General features: G+C 31.4%; 2 protein-coding genes across 2 annotated transcripts; one reads left to right on the top strand and one right to left on the bottom strand.

The window, feature by feature from the left end:
* The first annotated feature begins 679 nt into the window (after positions 1-679).
* Positions 680-1,299, top strand: LOC124887624 (auxin-responsive protein SAUR71-like). The gene has a single exon (XM_047397216.1). The coding sequence runs from the start codon at positions 754-756 to the stop codon at positions 1,138-1,140; it is 387 nt and encodes a 128-aa protein (XP_047253172.1). The 5' UTR covers positions 680-753; the 3' UTR covers positions 1,141-1,299.
* Positions 1,300-2,369: 1,070 nt separating this feature from the next.
* On the bottom strand, positions 2,370-18,545 carry LOC107857051 (thylakoid lumenal 15.0 kDa protein 2, chloroplastic). Its single transcript, XM_047397215.1, has 6 exons — positions 18,227-18,545; positions 3,471-3,574; positions 3,138-3,228; positions 2,979-3,047; positions 2,785-2,894; positions 2,370-2,709 (listed from the first exon to the last, which is right to left on the bottom strand). Exons 1-6 carry the CDS (start codon positions 18,456-18,458, stop codon positions 2,617-2,619), a joined length of 699 nt encoding a protein of 232 aa, XP_047253171.1. The 5' UTR covers positions 18,459-18,545; the 3' UTR covers positions 2,370-2,616.
* Between the last annotated feature and the right edge of the window lie 2,201 nt (positions 18,546-20,746).

The raw sequence follows: 20,746 nt of genomic DNA, 5'->3' as shown, positions 1-20,746 counted from the left end.
GTGATTGACATAAGAATAAGTCAGATTGAAATTTTCATTGAGTATAAATAAATGAGGCTTTTACCCTAAGATAAAAATTACTACTTTATTACTTAAAACTTGCAAAGTACCCATCGATCTAAGTAAACATGCACTGAGATTAATTCAGTTAATATCGGAGAAAAGGAGAGAATCCGATAGTTATTTTTTAGAAAATTAAAGCGTTATTGTTAGAAAGTTGTGATTAATATCTTAAAAGCAATTGAAGTGTCCTTTTTGATTATTGATTAGAAAAAAAAATTCTTATTTTCATTTAATAAAAAATTGTCCTTTAATCAACTTATAAAGAGAGAAAATAAGAGTCGTGAATGAGAGACGGAGATTGAATCTCGGAATATATCAATATCATATGAAATTATCTTTAAGGACAATATTATCAACGACGCGCCTCAAACATGAAAAGAAGTCCACGATTATAACATACATATATTTATGATGTGACTACATAACCAGAAGATAATCAACAAATACATGGACCTTTTTTCCCACTAGTGTAGATATAATTGGTGGTAAATTAAATAAAACAGGAAAAAGACCCATCAAATGTTTCAGTTACACAAGAATGACAACTATAGTCTAAATATTATTAAATGGACCCATATTGAAGCCTCTCAGAAATTTCATTTGCTCCCTTCTACTCCTACATTAGCTAATTATAAAATCCCCTCTTCCTACAACTTCTCATACACATTATCTCACAAATTTGAATTAAAAATGTTCAAGATTATTGGAGGAGAAAGAATTAAAGGCCTGATAATACTCAAGCTTTTAATCAAGAAGCTGATGAATTTTCATTTTTCACCTCGTTACGATGATGAAAATGGAACTCAATTTGTAGCAACATCGATAGAGGACGATGAAGAAGTTGTACCATGTGATGTGAAGGAAGGACATTTTGCTATTTTTGCGGTCAATACTAAGGATGAAGAGAGAAAAAGGTTTATTTTAGAGTTGAATTGGCTAAATAATCCAGCATTGTTGAGGTTATTAAATTTGGCTGAAGAAGAATATGGATTTACACAGAGGGGTGTTTTGAAAATCCCTTGTCCACATGAAGAATTAGAGAAGATTATTTTGCAGCTCAAGATTGAGAGAAATTAATGAATGATCATATACTTGTTAATATAATTAGTAATTACTAACTTTATGAGGTTTTTGAAGAAATGATTATAATGTATATTTACTTCTGATTACCTTGTGACCAACCTTATTATTATGTAAATTTCTTTATACCCTTAGTATACGTAATAAAATAGTTTAGTAAAGCTGCTTTCGGATTCAGAATGGGTCCGAGCTCACTATATAATACTACTCCCTCCGTCCCATTTTATGTGTCACTTTTTAATTGCACACGGAGTTTAAGAAATCAATGACGACGTTGTAAAGTTTACAACACTGCCTTCTTAAAGTCACTTTAATATTAAATTTTTAGTTGTTTTTTTCTTATTAAATGGGATCATTAAAGATAAAATAGGGATGATGTTATTAAATAGTTGCCAAATAAAAAAAGGTGATATTTTCTTAGAAACGGACCAAGAAGAAAGTGACGATACGTAAAATGAGACAGAGGAATTATTTTGTTACTATAAGAGGTAAATGTAGATCGAAGAGTATTTGAGGGAGGTGATTAGACAAGAAAGGATACTCTTGCGGCTTAACAAGGACCTAATCCTAGGTAGAAAAATCTGGAGATTGAAGATTCGGGAAGACAGTTAGTACTACTTAGTACAAAGACAAGTGGTGTCGATTTTCCTTATCAGTATTATTATTATTACTCTCCTACTATGTTATTTTTTTTTAATTATAAAGTTACATGTTTCATTTGCTTCGATTATTGTAGTATTTGTTGCTGATACGATCCTCTTATGCACTGTTCCTGTGTGACTTCTTCATGACAATACATGCTTTCAATACTTAATTTTTCATAGAATTTAAGTTTCATGCTCTCAAGTGTACAAAATATTCTACACTATAAGTAAATTTAATCTGCTATTGTAGGTTACTCAATTTTTTGCACAAAAATTGAAAAAGAAAAAATTGGATAACCTGCAATAACAGGTCAAAGTTAACCTGATAGCGTAGAATATTTTATATACTGACAGTACACAAAACTTAAACTTTTTTAATATGCTTTCTTGAGCCGAGTGTCTTACATAAACAACCTCTACCTTAATAAGGTAAAAGTAAGGTTGCATACATACCAGTTGTAAAATTACACTGCATATGTTATTGTTGTTGATTTATTTTAGACTAGTTATTTTAGCAATCGCGACAACTAAAATGGACCGAAGGGCGTACCTAACTTAAGAAACCTCCAAAGAGATACCAGATCAGTGGAAAATTCTTTTTCAATTAGAATGTAATGCTTAATCAATGAGCCAATACAAGAAGTTCTAATTCCAGAAAATAGATGGTTTATAGCTTCTCTCATCCTTTTTTTTCCTTTACAATGGCAGTATAAAATACATTGCATGACACTACGATTGATCATTCATCTTTTGATGTACATCTTATCACAAATATGTTGTACAGAGATCGATTGAAAAATGGATCAAGCTCTGCAGTGTCACGCGGATATTACTTTATCTCTGAGCAATTATTTGGACCAACTGGTTCTCTCAAGCAGCTTGATATTGCCATAACAGCAGCCTCAATAGACGCGTCTTCACCCTGTTTCACACATGAGACTCAACTTCAAAATCTGCAAAATCTAACTCAAGGGAAAAGGAAAACTAACAGTTTTACCTTTTCTTTCCAATAAAACATGTTTCCGTATGTCCCTGCCAAACGGCTCCAGAAGCTACGGGGAATATCAAGATCCACAGTAACTCCAACGTTGAAATTCAGTATGTTTCCTGAACATACACAATAAGCACCAGAAAATGATTCAACAGCACAGATTTAAATCCTAAAAATAAGGATTTTTCTCGCATATTTACCAAATGTAGGATCAGCAACAAAAACTATAGTCCTGTCGTCCACTTGCCAAAAATCCTTGATAGCTAATCCTGTGAATATAGCATTAAACATTAGTATTATACTTCTAAACAGGTTTAATCAAGTCGGAGATAATTAGATACCAATAATAGTATATATACCAGGCGTATCAGGGTAGTTCTGAGCTAAAACTCTCAGCTTAAATCCAGTATCCTTTTCTATATCTGTGATCTCTTGTGCAAGTCTTTTCTCCTGTAAACTAGTAATAATCATGAGCATCTTTTTTCCTTTCATAGGAAATAGCAGCTATTTCAGTTCAAGTAAACATTAATATCCATAGGAAAAGATAAAAGGGCAATATTTTTAAGCCGTGCATCCAAAGTGTTTTTAGCAAAGAAAACAAATTAGAGAGAAAGCAAGGCAAGGCAAGGAAGTATAACGTGGAGAAAAAACACAATGAAATGCCTCTCCTATAAAGGAACCATAGATCACACCTGACCATCTGAGAGGAAGCCAGCAACGTCAATAACTGGAGTAAACTCCTTAGGAAGCAATTCCGGCTTGTTGACCCCGACCTTTCCCTCAGCAACACCAACTCCTACAATGGTAGTTGATTTTTCAGTCAACATCCTAATCCAATAAAAATAAGTTCAGACGTAACAATGCACACAATTCCTAAGAAGAACATATCCAAGAAATTATACCCTACAGTGTTTGGAAGTACATTCCCTATTGAACCAGAAAATAATTCGTTCCCTTTATACATGAAAAAAGAGCAAAAGAGAAGGATAAAGAGAGTATGCTTTTCTCTGGATGGGAAGAGATTCTTGGATATATATATGGGAATAATGGAGCATAAGTGCATGACGTAACAAGAAACAAACCATTGTAATGCAAATAAGAAAGAACTAACTAAGAATATTTTATTTAATTGGGACTATTAACATTCCAATAGTTAAGATATCACTTACTTTATAGTTATGAAGTAAGATGATGATACCAGAATGAGTTCAACTGCTGTGCCATTTCAATACTGTAAATTAAGCGTATATATGTTCACTAACATAATTCAATGTCATTCCAGAAGGTCGACAAGGTGTTCTGCCTATTGCTAAACTAGCGGACTATTTTGGAAATTCAATCGGAAGTATGTACTTAGCCAATACTCCTCCGGACCATCTCCAAGAGAATGTGGCATCATCTGCAGTGTGTCTTATTATAGGGATGATTCAGCCTGCACCATTCCTGGATTTTGCAAAAGTTCCTTAAAGCAGCTATTTATCTGGATCAACTAAGCATGCAGGAGCATGAGTTCACAAAAATCTAAAAGTTTCCCATAAGATGGATTTACAAATAGCTTAGAGGTGCAGTTCCAAAGGCAACGTGGAGGAAACTTGTCGACAATAACTATGGGACTCCTAGATGGATATTTATTTTGAATTTGGTTATATTTGGCAGGCTGCCAACTAAAGATAGAGTGGCCAGATGGACTGACATTGATGATCTATCCTGTCCACTGTGTGCTGGCCAACCTGAGACACTGGACCACTTGTTCTTCCTCTGTCCGGTGCAAGTGAGATATTGAGTAGTTCACTACATTGGCAAGGGGTGATGAGAACCAACAGCTTGGTCTGATGAAGTAAACTGGGCAATGACCAATGCTAGAGGGAACTCACTAGAGGGACACATCTACTGGATGAGCCTAGCAGCGAGTGTCTATATGATATGGAGGCAAAGCAACCTAAGGCACTTCCAGCAGAGAACTCGGAACCAAAATAAGCCAACATATAAATAAAGTGACCAAAATTGGTCACCTCTTTAATAAGTTACTAAAATAGGATAAAGGTAATAAATTCTTACGGCTTACTCTTTTTTTTTTTTAACGGTTAACTAACGGAGGTGAATAGTAAAAAAACTTTTTGAAAAACATAATAAATTATTACGTTATACAAAAATTTTTGTAAAAAAAACGTAATAAATTATTACGTTGTACAAAAATTTTTATAAAACGTGATAATTTATTACGTTTTACATGGAAAAAAAAGAAGTATTGTCCAATCAGCCGGAGTGACACGGTCATCAATTGCCCCAAAAAGAAATTGTGATTCTCACACTAACTTTGTTTAAAAAAAAGATGTATTGTCCCATCAACTTTTAGTCAAAAATTCAAAAAAAAAAATTGCAAATGAGTATCCAACGACTCCATAGATGATTGGTATTTATAAATGAATTAATTCATAAGAATAAGTAGAATGAAGTTGAGAAAACATGTCAATTAAATGGAGAATACAAATAGATGGAAATTTTTTTATAACTCAAGAGATATTATTAGATATAGTAAATATGATAGAGTATTTTTTGATTAGTGAAATAATGAATTTTTGCAAGAAATAATAAATAATGACAATAATTGTTGACAGTAAGTAAAAGAATTAACAACCAAAAAAAAAAAATCAAAGAAAAAATTGGTAAGTGCAATAGTTTGATTAATACATATATATTGATTATTTAATTTGTTGTAAATTAATATAAATTTAAAAGTGAATTAATAGAGATAAATATATAATTTTGTTATTTACTTCATGTATAACTAATATCCACATAATTTATTTCACCTTCTTTTCCGTGTAAAATTATACATACATTTTGAGTTATGTGAGTACTCTCCGTCCTAATTTGTGTAAATTAGTTTGACTTGACACAGAGTTTAAAAAGAAAATATGACTTTTAAAATTTATGGTCTAAAATGAGTATAAGATATTATAAATTATTTCATTAAAGCTGAAATGAGTATTTTAAAATTAAATTAATACTAAATATAAAAATGTCATTATTTTTTGGACTGACTAAAAAGAAAAGTGAGTCATATAAATTGAGTGAAGGAAAACATTAATTATGTAAAATTAACAAAACACAATCAAATACTGTATAAAACTAATACTCCCATATGAACAACTTTATACAACATTTCAAACATATAGAGTACCAATTTTATAAAATTAATTCATTATAGTTTTTATCCTATTACAAAGCAAACAAGACATATCTTAATACTCCTTTCGTATTAATTGATCTTCTTTGTTTGTTTCAATTTAATTATCCCTTTTATAAGATCAAGAGAATATTATTATGCTCTTCCAATAATATCACTATTATTAATGACTAAATAAAGTGTATAAACTTAAAGAATAATTAATAATTCTAATTTGGTAAAATAAATTTTTTCTTAATAGGTATGTCAAGTCCATAAGGGCCAACTAATATGAAACGGACAAAATACATGTATTAAGTTGGGTTATATGGTAGCCACACGGTCCTTAGAGCATGATAAAAAGACTTAAAATTGTCTCTTGCCATTCTCCATAAAAAGGAAAGAAAAAAATACTTGCAACATTAATTTGTTCAACTTCTCACTGAAAATGGAGGAGAATGATTAAGAGATATGAAAAGAAAAATGCAAACTAATCAACGACGACTAGTGAAAAAAACAAAAGTCATTATGTCTCAAACTACTACTACTCTTTCTGCCAAGGTTTGTCATCATCCATGTAATGCAAACATGACTTTCAATATATATGTACATTTTCCACCTTTAAGTAATATCTATTACTACAACATTATTTTATTATTATTTACTTTGAACTTTCAAGTCTCTGCTCAAATTTGGTATGGTAAAAAAGGTTATTGCAAGGTGCTTAATCTAGGACATTATTCTAGGAAAAGAATAACAAGTTTATTGGGGTAACTCACTCCCAATGTTTTTCAGGAACAATGGGTTGTTCTTTGTTTTTACCCCTACCTAGAAGCTTCTGCCATTTTTTACTCACGTGAGTGACTCAAACCCGCAATCAAGGTTGGAGGTGAAAAGTGCTCATCATCCGAGCAACTCTCTCTTGTTACAATGAGTAAATTATTAGAGTATGGAGAAAGAATAATATTATTGTGAAATTTTACATAGTGAATTATTTAACAGTAAGGACATACTTGGGACCAAATTCCAGGCATTTTTGACCCCTTTTCTCTTAATTTTATTAATAGAAGAAGCTAGGGCACATAGTAATAATTAAGTTGGAGAAGCACTGTCATATTCAAATTACAAGTTGATAACTCAAGTGTTAGGGAAAGGAACTTTAATCAGATAACATTGACACTTTTAAAACAATACTTAAAAGGAGCAGATATTTGTTTTAGTTTTAACATGTATATTCCTTTCCGCCTAGCTTGGTTGCACAAGCTAGTAACTCAAGTGAGGGCATTAAGGTGATGAGGACAAACAATATAAAGTCTTGTGGATAATTAGGGACCAGCGTTGTTGATACTGACTGTGTCGACAACAAGTGTCTCCCTCCTAAAGAGGTGGTGACGTTGCACAAGGGGGGATTTTGAGGCAGTTTATGCCCTTAACAAAGCAACGCTCTGCCTCTGTGCTTGGCCAACATTTGGTGACTTCGCAGGAGAGGAGAGTTTGAGGCAGTTATGCCCTCTTGCTGACTTGACAGAGTTGTTTAGTCAACAAAATGTTGTTGTCAAAGAATACCAGTTTGCCAAGTCCAACCAAAAAGTTTGTAGGCTTCTCATAGTTTGGACCATGACCTTTTTTAAAAAAAAATATGTATATTTCCTTTCCCTAATTTCAACTTTTTACTCTTGTTTAGGCTCTATGGGAGGTGATACTACTGATCATGTTACCAGACCAACTTCTTCTCAAGTTATCAGTATTATTTTGTTTATGATATTGTACACAAGAATTTCATTATGTAATATTTTTTAGGATTCTGAAGCTAGTGACAAAAAGCAATACAAGGATAAATATCCTCTTAAGTATAAAAAAAATACATAAATCCAGGTTCAGCTCTCATTTTATACTAATTACTGATTCATTCCAAGAATCTTTAATTTGTTGCATTTGTCTAGATATCTCAATCTAACCAACTGAACTTATCATTCTTATTAAGAAGAATGCAAGCAAAATAAAGGTTAGTAGTGTTTCTTTTATCTGTTTATATATGATTAATTCTCATATGGATAGACATAGCTGTTAAACTTCTTTTACGGTGAAAATGCTTACTAATTTTCAAACTGCTCTGATACTTAATTAGTATTCGAATTATGAGACTTTTTTTCTATTGACATGAATGATTAATTGAACTTAATGCACTTCTTGATAGTTATTCATCTCTCATTATAATCATCCTCCAACAACTTGCTAACTCCCCATGCATCCCATATATATAAAATCGATACCCAGAAGTCGTAAGGGCCAGATAATGCCTCATTTTGATTCTAGTACAACTTAACAATTCTTACGGTCCTTTTTCTCGACATTTAAAACTCTGACACTAGTTTCGATCGTTCACTAGTCTTATCAAACTACAAAATGCTCAAATTATTTCAAGATGATCCACAAATATTTTGGTTGAACAAATACATACTACAGTATTACATGTCATTCTGCACTTAGTATATTTTGAAATTATAATAGGTTTTATGCATATACAAGAAATTTATGTTTTCTCATATATATGTACTGCAAAAAGTCAAGGATGGACCTGGACTATGTTTATGGAAAATTTGTTCCTGACAGCATTGCAATTGATGGGCAGTCAGAAGAAGTAATGTTGAAGAATTACAAGAAACAATGTGTAAACCAAAGGAAGGCAATAATTCAGCAAAGGGATCAAGATCGACTCTAAATCGTTCATAGACAAAATAACAACTCTAAGAAACTTTCTATGTGGAGGTATGTTTAATTCTTCTTAGTTTCTTCAGCCTTTTAATTCTATAAATCACATAACAAGAGCAATTTATATATAATACATTAGTTTTTAAAGAATTAAAAGAACATGATGAGAATGATAAGCATGAGAAAGAGAGAAAAAAAACAAGTCGAACAGGTGTCTAAAACCAAAGGCATGCCAACTTTTAATTGGGCATGTCTTTACAATGGAACACCTGATGAAGATGATAATGCCTCTGAGCCTAAAGATCATGGTCTTAAAGAAGGGTCGGGGATGATGTCAATGATGAAGAAGAAGAAGAGAAAGAGAAGATGGTATTAAAGAAGGGTTTGGGGACGATGTCAATGATGATGAAGAAGGAAAAAAAAAAGATGATGGTCTTATAGAAGGGTCTGGGGATGATGATGAAGAAGGAGAAAAAAGAAGATGATGGTCTTAATGAAGGGTCTGGGAACGATGTCAATGAAGAAAAAGAAGAAAAAGAGAAGATGATGAGTCAAAAGATGGCACTACTAAATCTAAAAACGAACAAGATAAGTAGATAATGATATTGGTAGTTGCAATGGTTAGTTTCTTCTTCTCATTTCTTTTAATATGTTATGGTTTTGCCTTGTATTCAACCAAATAATTATTGTTAATACATTTTCCTTGTGGAAGAGTAGAGTACACGAATCAACATCTAAAGCAATCACATATGTCAAAGATGAAAATGCACTTGTCAAACCTTAAAGCAAATCATTTCAAAGAGTGTGGACAGACGAAGACGAGAAAACTATGCTGCAAGTTACAGAGCTATTCATGGAAAGGAGACAAATAGTAATAAATTGTTCAATATAATCAAGGAAAAAATCAGTTTCAAACCAACTATAGTTCAAGTCAGGAACAAAATTAGAACTTTGACGATAATCAAGAGAAAAACCCACCAACATATTTGAAGATACACCTGCCGAGAAAAGTTTTGTTCATCTCAAAAGGTTTGGGGTGTCAACAGAATGTGTTTAACTACTGCTCAATCAAGTAGTTGAACACATTCTGTTGACACCCGAAACCTTTTGAGATGAACAAAGAAAACTTTTCTCAGAAGGTGTATCTTCAATCTGTTGATGGGTTTTCCTCTTGATTCTCTTCAAAGTTCTAATTTTATTCCTGACTTGAACTATAGTTGGTTTGAAACTGATTTTCCCTTGATTACATTGAACAATTTATCACTATTTGGCTCTTTTCCATGAATAGCTCTGTAACTTGCAATAACTTCCAATAGAGTTCCTCGTCTGTCCACACTCTTTGAAATGGTTTGCTTTGAGGTTTGACAAGTGCATTTTTCATCTTTGACTTTGACATATGTGATTGCTTTAGATGTTGATTCTTAGTACTTCTACTTTTCCACAAGGAAAATGTATTAACAATAATCATTTGGTTGAATACAGACAAAATCATAACATATTAAAAGAAATGAGAAGAAGAAACTAACCATTGCAACTCCTAGTATCATTATCTTATTCGTTTTTAGACTTAGTAGTGCCATCTTTTGATTCCTCCTCATCTTCTTTTTCTTCTTCTTCATCATCATTGGCATCGTCCCCAGGACCTTCATTAAGACCATCATTTTCTTTTTCTCCTTCTTCATCATCATCCCCAGACCCTTCTTTAAGACCATCATCTTTTTATTTCCTTCTACATCATCATTGACATCGTCCCCAGACCCTTCTTTAATACCATCATCTTCTTTTCTTCCTTCTTCTTCATCATTGACATCGTCAGATCTTCTTTTAAGACCATCATCTTTAGGCTCAGAGGCATTATCATCTTCATCAGGTGTTCCATTATAAAGACACGCTCAAATAAAAGTTGGCATGTCTTTGGTTTTAGACACATGTTCGACTTGTTTTTCTCTCTTTCTCATACTTATCATCCCCATCATGTTCTTTTAATTCTTTAAAAACCAATGTATTATATATAAATTGTTCTTGTTATGTGATTTATAGAATTAAAAGGTTGAAGAAACTAAGAAGAATTAAACATACCTCTGCATAGAAAGTTTCTAAGAGTTGTTATTTTGTCTATGAAATGTTTTGGAGTCGGCCTTGATCCCTTTGCTGAATTATTGTCTTCCTTTGGTTTACACACTGTTTCTTCTAATTCCTCAACATTACTTCTTCTGACCGCCCATCAATTGCAATGCTGTTAGGAACAGATTTTCCATAAACATAGTCCAGGTCCATCCTCGACTTTCTGCAGTACATATATATAAGAAAACGGGAATTTCTTATATATGCATAACTCCTATTATAATTTCAAAATATATTAGGTGCAGAATGACATGTAATACTCTAGTATGTATTGTACAACCAAAATATTTGTGGATCATCTTGAAATAATTTGAGCATTTTGTAGTTGATAAGACTAGTGAACGATCGAAACTAGTGTCAAAGTTTTAAATGTCAAGAAAAATGACCATAAGAATTGTTAAGTTGTACTATAATCAAAATGAGGCATTATCTGGCCCTCGCGACTTTTGGGCATCGATCTTATATATAAGGGATGCATGAGGAGTTAGCAAATTGTTGGAGGATGATTATAATGAGAGATGAATAACTATCAAGAAGTGCATTAAGTTCAATTAATCATTCATGTCAATAGAAAAAAGAAGTAAAAGAGTCTCACAATCCGAAAACTAAGTAAGTATCAGAGCAGTTTGAAAATTAGTAAGCATTTTCACTGTAAAGGAAGTTTAACGGTTATGCCTATCCATAAGCGAATTAATCATATACAAATAGATAAAAGAAACATTACTAACCTATGTTTTGCTTGCATTCTTCTTAATAAGAATGATTAAGTTCAGTTGGTTAGATTGAGATATCCAGACCAATGCAACAAATTAAAGATGCTTGATATGAATCAGTAATCAGTATAAAGCGAAAGTTGAACCAGGATTTATGTATTTTTTTTTATATTTTGGAGGATATTTATCCTTATATAAAGCGAGAGTCGAACCACAATTTATGTATTCTTTTATACTTTGAAGGATATTTATCCTTGTATTGCTTTTTGTCACTAGCTTCAGAATCTACAAAAATATTACATAATAAAATTTATGTGTACAATATCGTAAACAAAATAATAATGATCACATAAAAATAATAACTTGAGAAGAAGTTGGTCTGGTAATATAATCAATAGTATCACCTCCCTTAGAATCTAAATAAGAGTAAAAAGTTGAAATTAGGGAAAGGAAATATACATATTTTTTTTAAAAATGGTCATGGTCTAAACTATGAGAAGCCTACAAACTTTTTGGTTGGACGTGGCAAACTGGTGTTCTTTGACAGCAACAATTTGTTGACTAAGCAAAGAGGCAAAGTGTTGCACTGTCAAGTTAGCAAGAGGGCATAATTGCCTCAAACTCCCCTCCTGCAAAGTCACCAAATATTGGCCAAGCACAGAGGCAGAGTGTTGCTCTGTTAAGTCAGCAAGAGGGCATAAACTGCCTCAAACTCGCCCCTCATGCAACGTCACCACCTCTTTAGGAGAGAGACACTTGTTGTCGACACAAAGCCAGTATCAACATTATTGGTCCATAACCATCCACAAGACTTTATATTGTTTGTCTTCATCACCTTAATGCTCTCAATCGAGTTACAAGCTTGTGCAACCAAGCTAGGCGGAAAGAAATATACATGTTAAAAATAAAACAAATATCTTCCCTTTTTAAGTATTATTTTGAAAATGTCAATGTTATCTGGTTAAAGTTCCTTTCCCTAACTCTTGAGTTATCAACTTGTAATTTGAATATGACAGTGCTCCTCCAACTTAATTATTACTATGTGTCCTAACTTCTTTTATTAATAAACTTAAGAGAAAAGGGGTCAAAAATGCCTGAAATTAGGTTCCAAATATGTCCTTATCGTTATGTAAAATTTCACAATAATATTTTTCTTTCTCCATACTCTAATAATTAACTCATTGTAACAAGAGAGAGTTGCTCGGATGATAAGCACTCTTCACCTCCAACCTTGATTGCGGGTTTGAGTCACTCATATGAGTAAAAAAGGCAAAAACTTCTAGAAAAGGGTAAAAACAAAGAACCCAATGTTTCCAAAAAAACATTAGGAGTGGGTTACCCCAATAAACTTGTTATTCTTTCCCTGTAGCACCGAATAATGTCCTAGATTAAGCACCTTGTAATAACCTTTTTTACCATACCAAATTTGAGCAGAGACTTGAAAGTTCAAAGTACATAGTAGTAAAATAATGTTGTAGTGATAGATATTACTTAAAAGGGGGAAATGTACATATATATTGAAAGTCATGTCTGTATTACATGGACGATAACAATTAATGATGACAAACCTTTGCAGGAAAAAGAAGTAATTTGAGACATAGTGACTTTTGGCTTTTTCACTAATCGTAGTTGATCAGTTTGCAATTTTCTTTTCATATCTTTTAATTCTTCTCCTCCATTTTCTACTTTCATTTTCAGTGAGAGAAGTTGAACAAATTAATGTTGCAAGTATTTCTTTTTTTCCTTTTTATGAAGAATGGCAAGAGTCATCCAAGAGACAGTTAAATCTTTTCATCAAGCTCTAAGGACCGTTTGGCTACCATATAAGACCCAACTTAATACATGTATTTTGTCCGTTTCATATTAGTTGACCCTTATGGACTTGGCATACTCATTAAGAAAAAATTTATTAGGGATTTATTTTACCAAATTAGACGTATTAATTATGCTTCAAAAATACAAATTTAAGTTTATACACTTTATTTAATCATTAATAATAGGGATAGTATCGGAAGAACATAATAATATTCTCTTGATTTACTAAAAGAGATAATTAAATTGAAACAAACAAAGAAGGTTAATTAATACGAAACGAAGGGAGTATTAATTTATGTCTTGTTTGGTTTGTAAAAGGATAAAAGATATCATGAATTAATTTTATAAAATTGAAACTCGATAAGTTTGAAATGTTGTATAAAGTTATTCATATAGGAGTATTAATTTTATACGGTAAACTCAATTTATATGACTCACTTTCCTTTTAGTCAGTCCAAAAAATAATGACTTATTCTTATATTTACCAATAATTTATTTTTAAAATACTCATTTCAACTTTAATGAAATAATTTATAACGTCTTATAATCATTTTAGATCATAAATTTTAATAGTCATCTTTTCTTTTTAAACTTTATGTCAAGTCTAACTAACTTACATAAATTAGGATGGAGATTACTCACATAACTCAAAATCTATGTATAATTTTACATAAGAAAAAAGGTGAAATAAATTATATGGATATTATTTAAACATGAATTAAATAACAAAATTATATATTTATCTCTATCAATTCACTTTTAAATGTATATTAATAATTTACAACAAATTAAATAATCAATACATACGTATTAATCAAATTGTTGCACTTCCAATTTTTTCTTTGTTTTTTTTTGTTGTTGTTAATTCTTTTACTTACTACCAGTTTTTTTGTTGAATTTTTTTCTTGTTAATGCTTTTATTTAATTCCTTTTAATTTTTGCAAGAAACTAGTTTAACTACACGTGTCTCGCACGTGTAATGTTTGATTATTTAAAATTAAATAATTTTCTCTACTGTAAAGATTTTTATTGAAATATACGAAGTTCAAATCACTTTTCAAAGATCTTTCAAACTTTAATATAATAATATAAATATAAACATATATTTTAGTTTAAGCATATATATATATTATACCACCAGAAGTTTCAGGTGGTAGATGGATCATCACTTTTGTATTAGTCATGCAGTCTTTCCTTTTCTGTCAGAGGCTAAGAAAGACACATCAATTTGAACCATATTTGTGGTATGATTATTTTTTTCTTTATTTAAAATTTTTTCTAATTTTTAAAATCAATTTTTTTACAAAATCATTGATTACATTCTTATTATGTACTTATAATTTTTAAAAATTTAATTAGTTCTTAAATTTTTCTTATTCTAACACTTTGATATTTATTTCTAGATTTTTTAATTTTTTTTTAAAATCAAATTTAGTTGATTTAGAATTCTTAAATTAATGAAAAAAAATTAGTTGTCATTAATTCTGATGACTTAGGAAAGATTTTACTATAAATATATTTAATTAATAATTTTCAACTCTTAAATATTAAGAAAAATAGTGAAAAAAAAATAATTTTATCTAAAGTAAAGACTGCAAAAAATTCAAACAACATTTATACGGTTCTTTATACTTTTAATATATTATAGATTATAGATGTAGATAATAGATAATGACAATAATTGTTGATTAATTATATATCTAACTCATACGCTAATAGACTGGTACACATTGCACTTGAGTCTTGACAATCTATATATAATATAAAGGAAGATCATAGAGGAGGTGATGTGGCACCTCTCTATAACCTCTATTTCTAATTTTTTTCTTCTTTTTTTGTTTATTATTTCACTAATCAATTTGTTTATTAATTAAAAAAATACTCTATCATATTTACTATATCTAATAATATCTCATGAGTTATAAAAAAAAACTTTCATCTATTTGTATTCTTCACTTAAATGACATGTCTTCTCAACTTCATTCTACTTAATTCTTATGGATTAATTCATTTATAAATACCAATCATCTATGGAGTTGTTGGACACTCATTTGCATTTTTAAAAAAAAATTGTAAAACGTAATAATTTATTAGGCTTTACACAAAAAAAAAAGATGCATTGGTCGATCAACTGGAGCTAGAGTGACATGATCGTCAATTGCCCCTAAAAAAATTGTGATTCTCACTCTAATATTGTTTAAGAAAAGGTGTATTGTCCCATCAACTTTTACACAAAAATTTAAAAAAAAATTAGTGTATTGTCCCATCTCCAGTTTCATCTCAATTTTTAGTCAAATCAGTATATTGTCAAATATTTTTGTAAAAGATAAGTATTTATTAGACAAAAATTATTACAATAGTGTATTGTCAAATCAACAACATTATCTAATAAATACAATATTATAACACATACTTATCTTTTACAAAAAATTTTGATAATATACTGATTTGACTAAAAGTTGAGATAAAGTTGGTGATGAGATAATACACTAATTTTTTTTAACTTTCGTGTAAAACATAATAAATTATTACGTTTTACAAAAAATTATGTAAAACATAATAATTTATTACATTTTACCAAAAAAAATTTCATTTGACGGGAAAATACACGTTTTTTAAGAAAAGTTAGAGTGAGAATCACAATTTGTTTGGGACAATTGATGATCGAGTCACTCCAGCTGATTGGACGAAACATTTTTTTTAATTTTCGTGTAAAATATAATAGTTTTTTACGTTTTACAAAGTTTTTGTAAAACGTAATAATTTATTACGTTTTTCAAAAAAAAATTTTACTATTCACCTCTGTTAGTTGATCGTTAAAAAAAATAAAACGTAATAATTTATTACGTTTAGCTTATTTTAATAACTTATTGATGAGGTGACCTATTTTGGTCGCTTTATTTATATGTTGGCTTATTTTGGTTCCGAGTTCTCCCGCAGAAGAGTAGCAGCATCAGTAAACTGACAGCAACAGCTGTCCAAGAGGTATATTACAGGGGAGTATGCAAAGGAAGTTAGTAGGCAGGATGCAGCATCTGGACAGATGCTCATATTAGGATTCTGAGAGAAACAAACAGTTTTGCCTGAATATTTTGATATGTAGTTGGTAGTTTGAGTAGAAAGCAGTACCAGAAATATGGGAAAATAGTCCATACTTAAAAAAAATAAAAAAAATTGAAAGAGGATCTCAGTATGATAATTTCAGATAATGGCTGTTGAAGCTGGCAGTCTACTTTCCTTAGCTACATTTGAAAAGAATATAGTATTGCGTCTTACAGAAGAAAAGCAAGTTGTGGAAGATCAAAAATCAATTTATCAAATGTTAGATGCAGATTATAGTACTTACTGTTTAGACAAGGAAACTTTGGGAACTTCTAATAGTTTAAACCAGCATGTATCTGTCTACAGAGTTAAGAGTTCGAGACAGGGGCGGGTATAGCCTTGTGATACAGGTTTCACCTGAACCCAGTAGTTTCGACGCAAAGCATAAATTTATGCCTGTTCGAGAAATTGATCCCTTTTATAAGTTGCACTGGCTGCTCACTCTTATGGACAACTTAAGCACTTACAACATGGTGTCCAGCCCATCTTGAGAACACCTCAACTAATTTCGCATATGGCTGCTACCACCAAGGCTTGAACAGATAGGAAGAAATCACCTAGTGTTTTGCCTCCATTGCAAATCAAACCTGAGACTTCATGATTCTAAGCCCACTTCATTGACCTCTAAGTCACACCCTCGGGTTCAATAAACCAAATTTTTACGATAGGGGTTGTTATCAACCAATCAACTATCCTAGCTGGAGTTGACTATATGAATCCCATAGAGTATTCATCATAGGCACATAAATGTTATCCGACCATGAACCTACTCCTTTATCCTTGATTTGCATCACTATACTTTGGGAAACTCACATAAGCATATTTATGAAATGGAATACCGACTATAACTAATAATAACATAGTATTCCATGACGACCTAATACTTCATACCAGAGCAAGAACAATCACAATTAGGATAATGGCTTAATACATACTCAGCCCCTAAACTAGTCAGGATATACCATTAAGATACTCGAACAAAGTCCAATTTTTGTTGAAACTTTTAATTAGGTGTTCCAATTAGATACTTCGTGTTCAAATTTTGAGAATCCTTTTGTGGGCGTTTTAATTCTCAATTAGGTAGTTAACTTCATAAAATTATACACATTCGCCTTAAAAATTCATAAAACTCCAGGTACTTCCTATTTGAGGTTGATGTCTATAATTAAAGGATATAACATATTTTATGTAGTTAACTTAACCATCTTTAGATGAATAAAAACACGTGCAATTTGTTTCCTTTTTTTGCAAAATTTGTTACAGAAAAGTTTAATTGAAACACTATATTAAGAGTTGAGCTGGCCAATTGGAACAGGGCTTACTTTTCTAACCCATCTAAGCTTTTCTAATACACAGGCAACAACAACATACCCGGTGTATTCCCACAAAGTGGGATCTAATGAGGGCAAAGTGTGCTCAGTCCATACCACTACCTCAAATGAAGTAGAGATACTGTAATTGATAGCCCCGGCTCAGGACAGATAATAATATAATCACAAAAAAATGAAAAACTAAACAACAAAATAGGATAACACACTGCTAAACAATAAAAGAAATAACACACCGAGCAGCAAATTTACAGTAAAAACGATAAAGCATGTGAAACAAGAAGATTAACACGAATTTTGAAATTTAACAAGAACCCATTTGCAATAATTATAGAAACGCCAAAATACAATTGGCAATCTACAGGGTCCGGACAAGGGTGTATATAAGGCTTGAGCCCGTGACCTGCTCGTCAAATGCAATAACTTTACCAATTACTTAAAGGCTCCCTTTCAGAGCAGTATAAAAATAATAGTAATAATTTTACCTGTGAGTGAGAGAGCAAGAGCTAAAGAACCAGAGAGCAAGAAATTCAAAGTTTTTGATGAAAATTCCGATATTTTGGATAATATGGGAGGTAGATTTTCATTCCGGATTGAAATTCTGAAATGGGAATGTGATGCTTTGATGGAATTTGAAGAAAAAGGAGAGTGATTAATGTTGGGGAATGCTAGAGATGACGGAAGGTGGAAAAGAGAAGCCATTTTCCTCTGTTGCATAGAAGTTTTACAGGTATCCTCTCTAGAATATTGTGCTTCATTTATTCACCGCTTTTTCTTTCTTTTCTTTGGAAAAAAAATATATATACTAGTACATATACATATTAACTTATTATATTTATACAAATTCTAATACTTATAAAATAATTATAAAAATCTTAATTAATTATATATTTTTATATCAAAAATTAATTATATATCTTAACATATTCAAAATTAAAAAAGATATATATCGAAAGTTAATTATGCATTTTTACAAAAAAAAAAAAAATGTATCTTTGAATGTATTATGTATTTCGACAAAACTAAAATTTAAAAAAAAATATATCAAAAACTAATTATGTATTTTTATAAAGAAAAAAAATTATTTCTTCATTGAATGCACCGGGAGCTAATTATTTATCTCGATAGATCTAAAATCAAAATTTTAGCAATTATGCAAAATAACGAATTTGCTATAATTAAGTTTCAAACTATCGGAATTTATATTGTTTAATAGCACAAAAAAGGAATTTATATATTATTTTATATATAATATAAAATTAAAATTCAGTACTACATACAACAACAACATATTCATTGTGTTCCTAACGTTTGGGGAGGGTAAAGTATACACAGTTCATAACAATACCACTACCTTATATGAATTAGAGTAGTTGTTTCCGATAAATCTGTGACTCAGGATAGATAACAACTATAATTAAATAAAAATTATAAAAGTAACCAACAAAAAAGAATATCACACCGCTGTATACTAAGATTCAATACTACATAAATATTTAAATATGATAACTACTGGCTAACAGAATTTAAAAAACGCCTCCTTTAAGGATTAATTGAAGATCCTAAAAAAAACATAAATTTGAAGGACCAAAATAGAGAGACTGTTCTCATCAATAGGGAATAATTTAGGCAAAAATCTCAACAGCTCTCCTTTTCAGCTCTTTCACTTTTCAATTTCTTCTCATTTGTCACGACCCTGAGTGAATAGAGTTACCTAGTACTGTTGTTGGTAAGAGGTGACATGTATCTCGAGGAATTAGTTGAGGTTGGCCGGAACATCATAGTTATCAAAAGAAAAAGAAATGTTAATGCATCTGAAAAACCATTTCTTGCAGTGCCTTCAGAAGCTGGAGACAAAGATATAATAGCTTTAGAAATGGATAAAAACTATGATTTCCTAACCGGAGTTGTTATCAAAAGGATGATCATTCTGAAACAGGAGATGACATGTGATAAAGAAATGGACTTTGGGTTTAACTCAACCTCAAAAGCTAGCTTTAGAGCTGAGGATTACCCAAGTTCATATAAGCAAACCACTAGTCAATTCCCCAACCATTGTAGGACTTTTACCCACTTTAACACCCCCTCACGCCCAGGCCTAACTGGCACTGGCATGTAGACCGAGAGCCCAAAATGGAAATGAACCTGACTCTGATACCATGTCAAGAATTGACCTTGATTTTTTATTTTTTTTTCATAAACGCGAAACAAGGGGTTTCATTTCATTGATTTGATAATAGAGAAAAACCTAACACAAGATCTAACAATACTTCCAGCTAATCCCATTTTAATATCCATGAAGGGCACAATCAACGGATTCTTCTAAAACAACAGAATTACATACACAAAAGATTAACCCCCCCCCCCCAAAACAGTCATCAATCTGGCCTTCTTAGGAGACTTGGTAGCTTTGGAAGGAGGCTTCCGGTTCACGCACCAATGTCAGTTGGGCCTGGGCGGGGGGGGGGGGTGTTAGAGTGGGTAAAAGTCCCACATTGGTTGGGGAATGGACTAGTGGTTTGCTTACGTGGACTTGGGTAATCCTCACATCTTGAGCTAGCTTTTGAGGTTGAGTTAGGCCCAAGGTCCATTCTTGACAACATAGAGAAAAATCATTCTAATAAGAAACAGGCAGTATGTTTAGCGTAGAGTTACGAACAAGAGTTATTAGAGAGCAACATCAGGTTCAAGCGGGATGAAGAGAAAGATGACAAGAAGAGGAGACCCGAGCCAATACTTTAAGCAAGCTATTGGAAACTGTTGAAAGTATGTTTCTGAAACAAAGTAGAAGTTTGATAACTATTAGTAGTTCTACGTGGATTAGACTTAAAGAAATTAGTGAACACGCGATCAAAATATGCCATCAAATTGGAGAGTAACAAAAGTAGGCTTGGTGCACTTTTTTTGTGCACCATCCTTTCTTTTTTAACGGCTTGGTTAACGGAAGTTAAAATCAGATGGTGCATTTTTTTTTATGCACCATTCATTTTTTTATATGGTGCACT

Source organism: Capsicum annuum, chromosome 10 (assembly GCF_002878395.1).
Source record: "Capsicum annuum cultivar UCD-10X-F1 chromosome 10, UCD10Xv1.1, whole genome shotgun sequence".
Classification (NCBI taxonomy): Eukaryota; Viridiplantae; Streptophyta; class Magnoliopsida; order Solanales; family Solanaceae; genus Capsicum; species Capsicum annuum.
Note: the sequence above shows the minus strand (reverse complement) of the source record. Positions and strands in the feature narration are given on the sequence as shown.

Excerpts from the sequence above, each read along its gene's own strand:
- LOC124887624 (XM_047397216.1), top strand. The coding sequence starts at position 754 with ATGTTCAAGATTATTGGAGGAGAAAGAATTAAAGGCCTGATAATACTC.
- LOC107857051 (XM_047397215.1), bottom strand. The coding sequence starts at position 18,458 with ATGCAACAGAGGAAAATGGCTTCTCTTTTCCACCTTCCGTCATCTCTA. Across the intron at positions 3,048-3,137 it reads GAACTACCCTGATACGCCTG|GATTAGCTATCAAGGATTTT; the intron begins GTATATATACTA and ends CTATATTCACAG. Across the intron at positions 2,710-2,784 it reads TGTTTTATTGGAAAGAAAAG|GGTGAAGACGCGTCTATTGA; the intron begins GTAAAACTGTTA and ends TGTGTGAAACAG.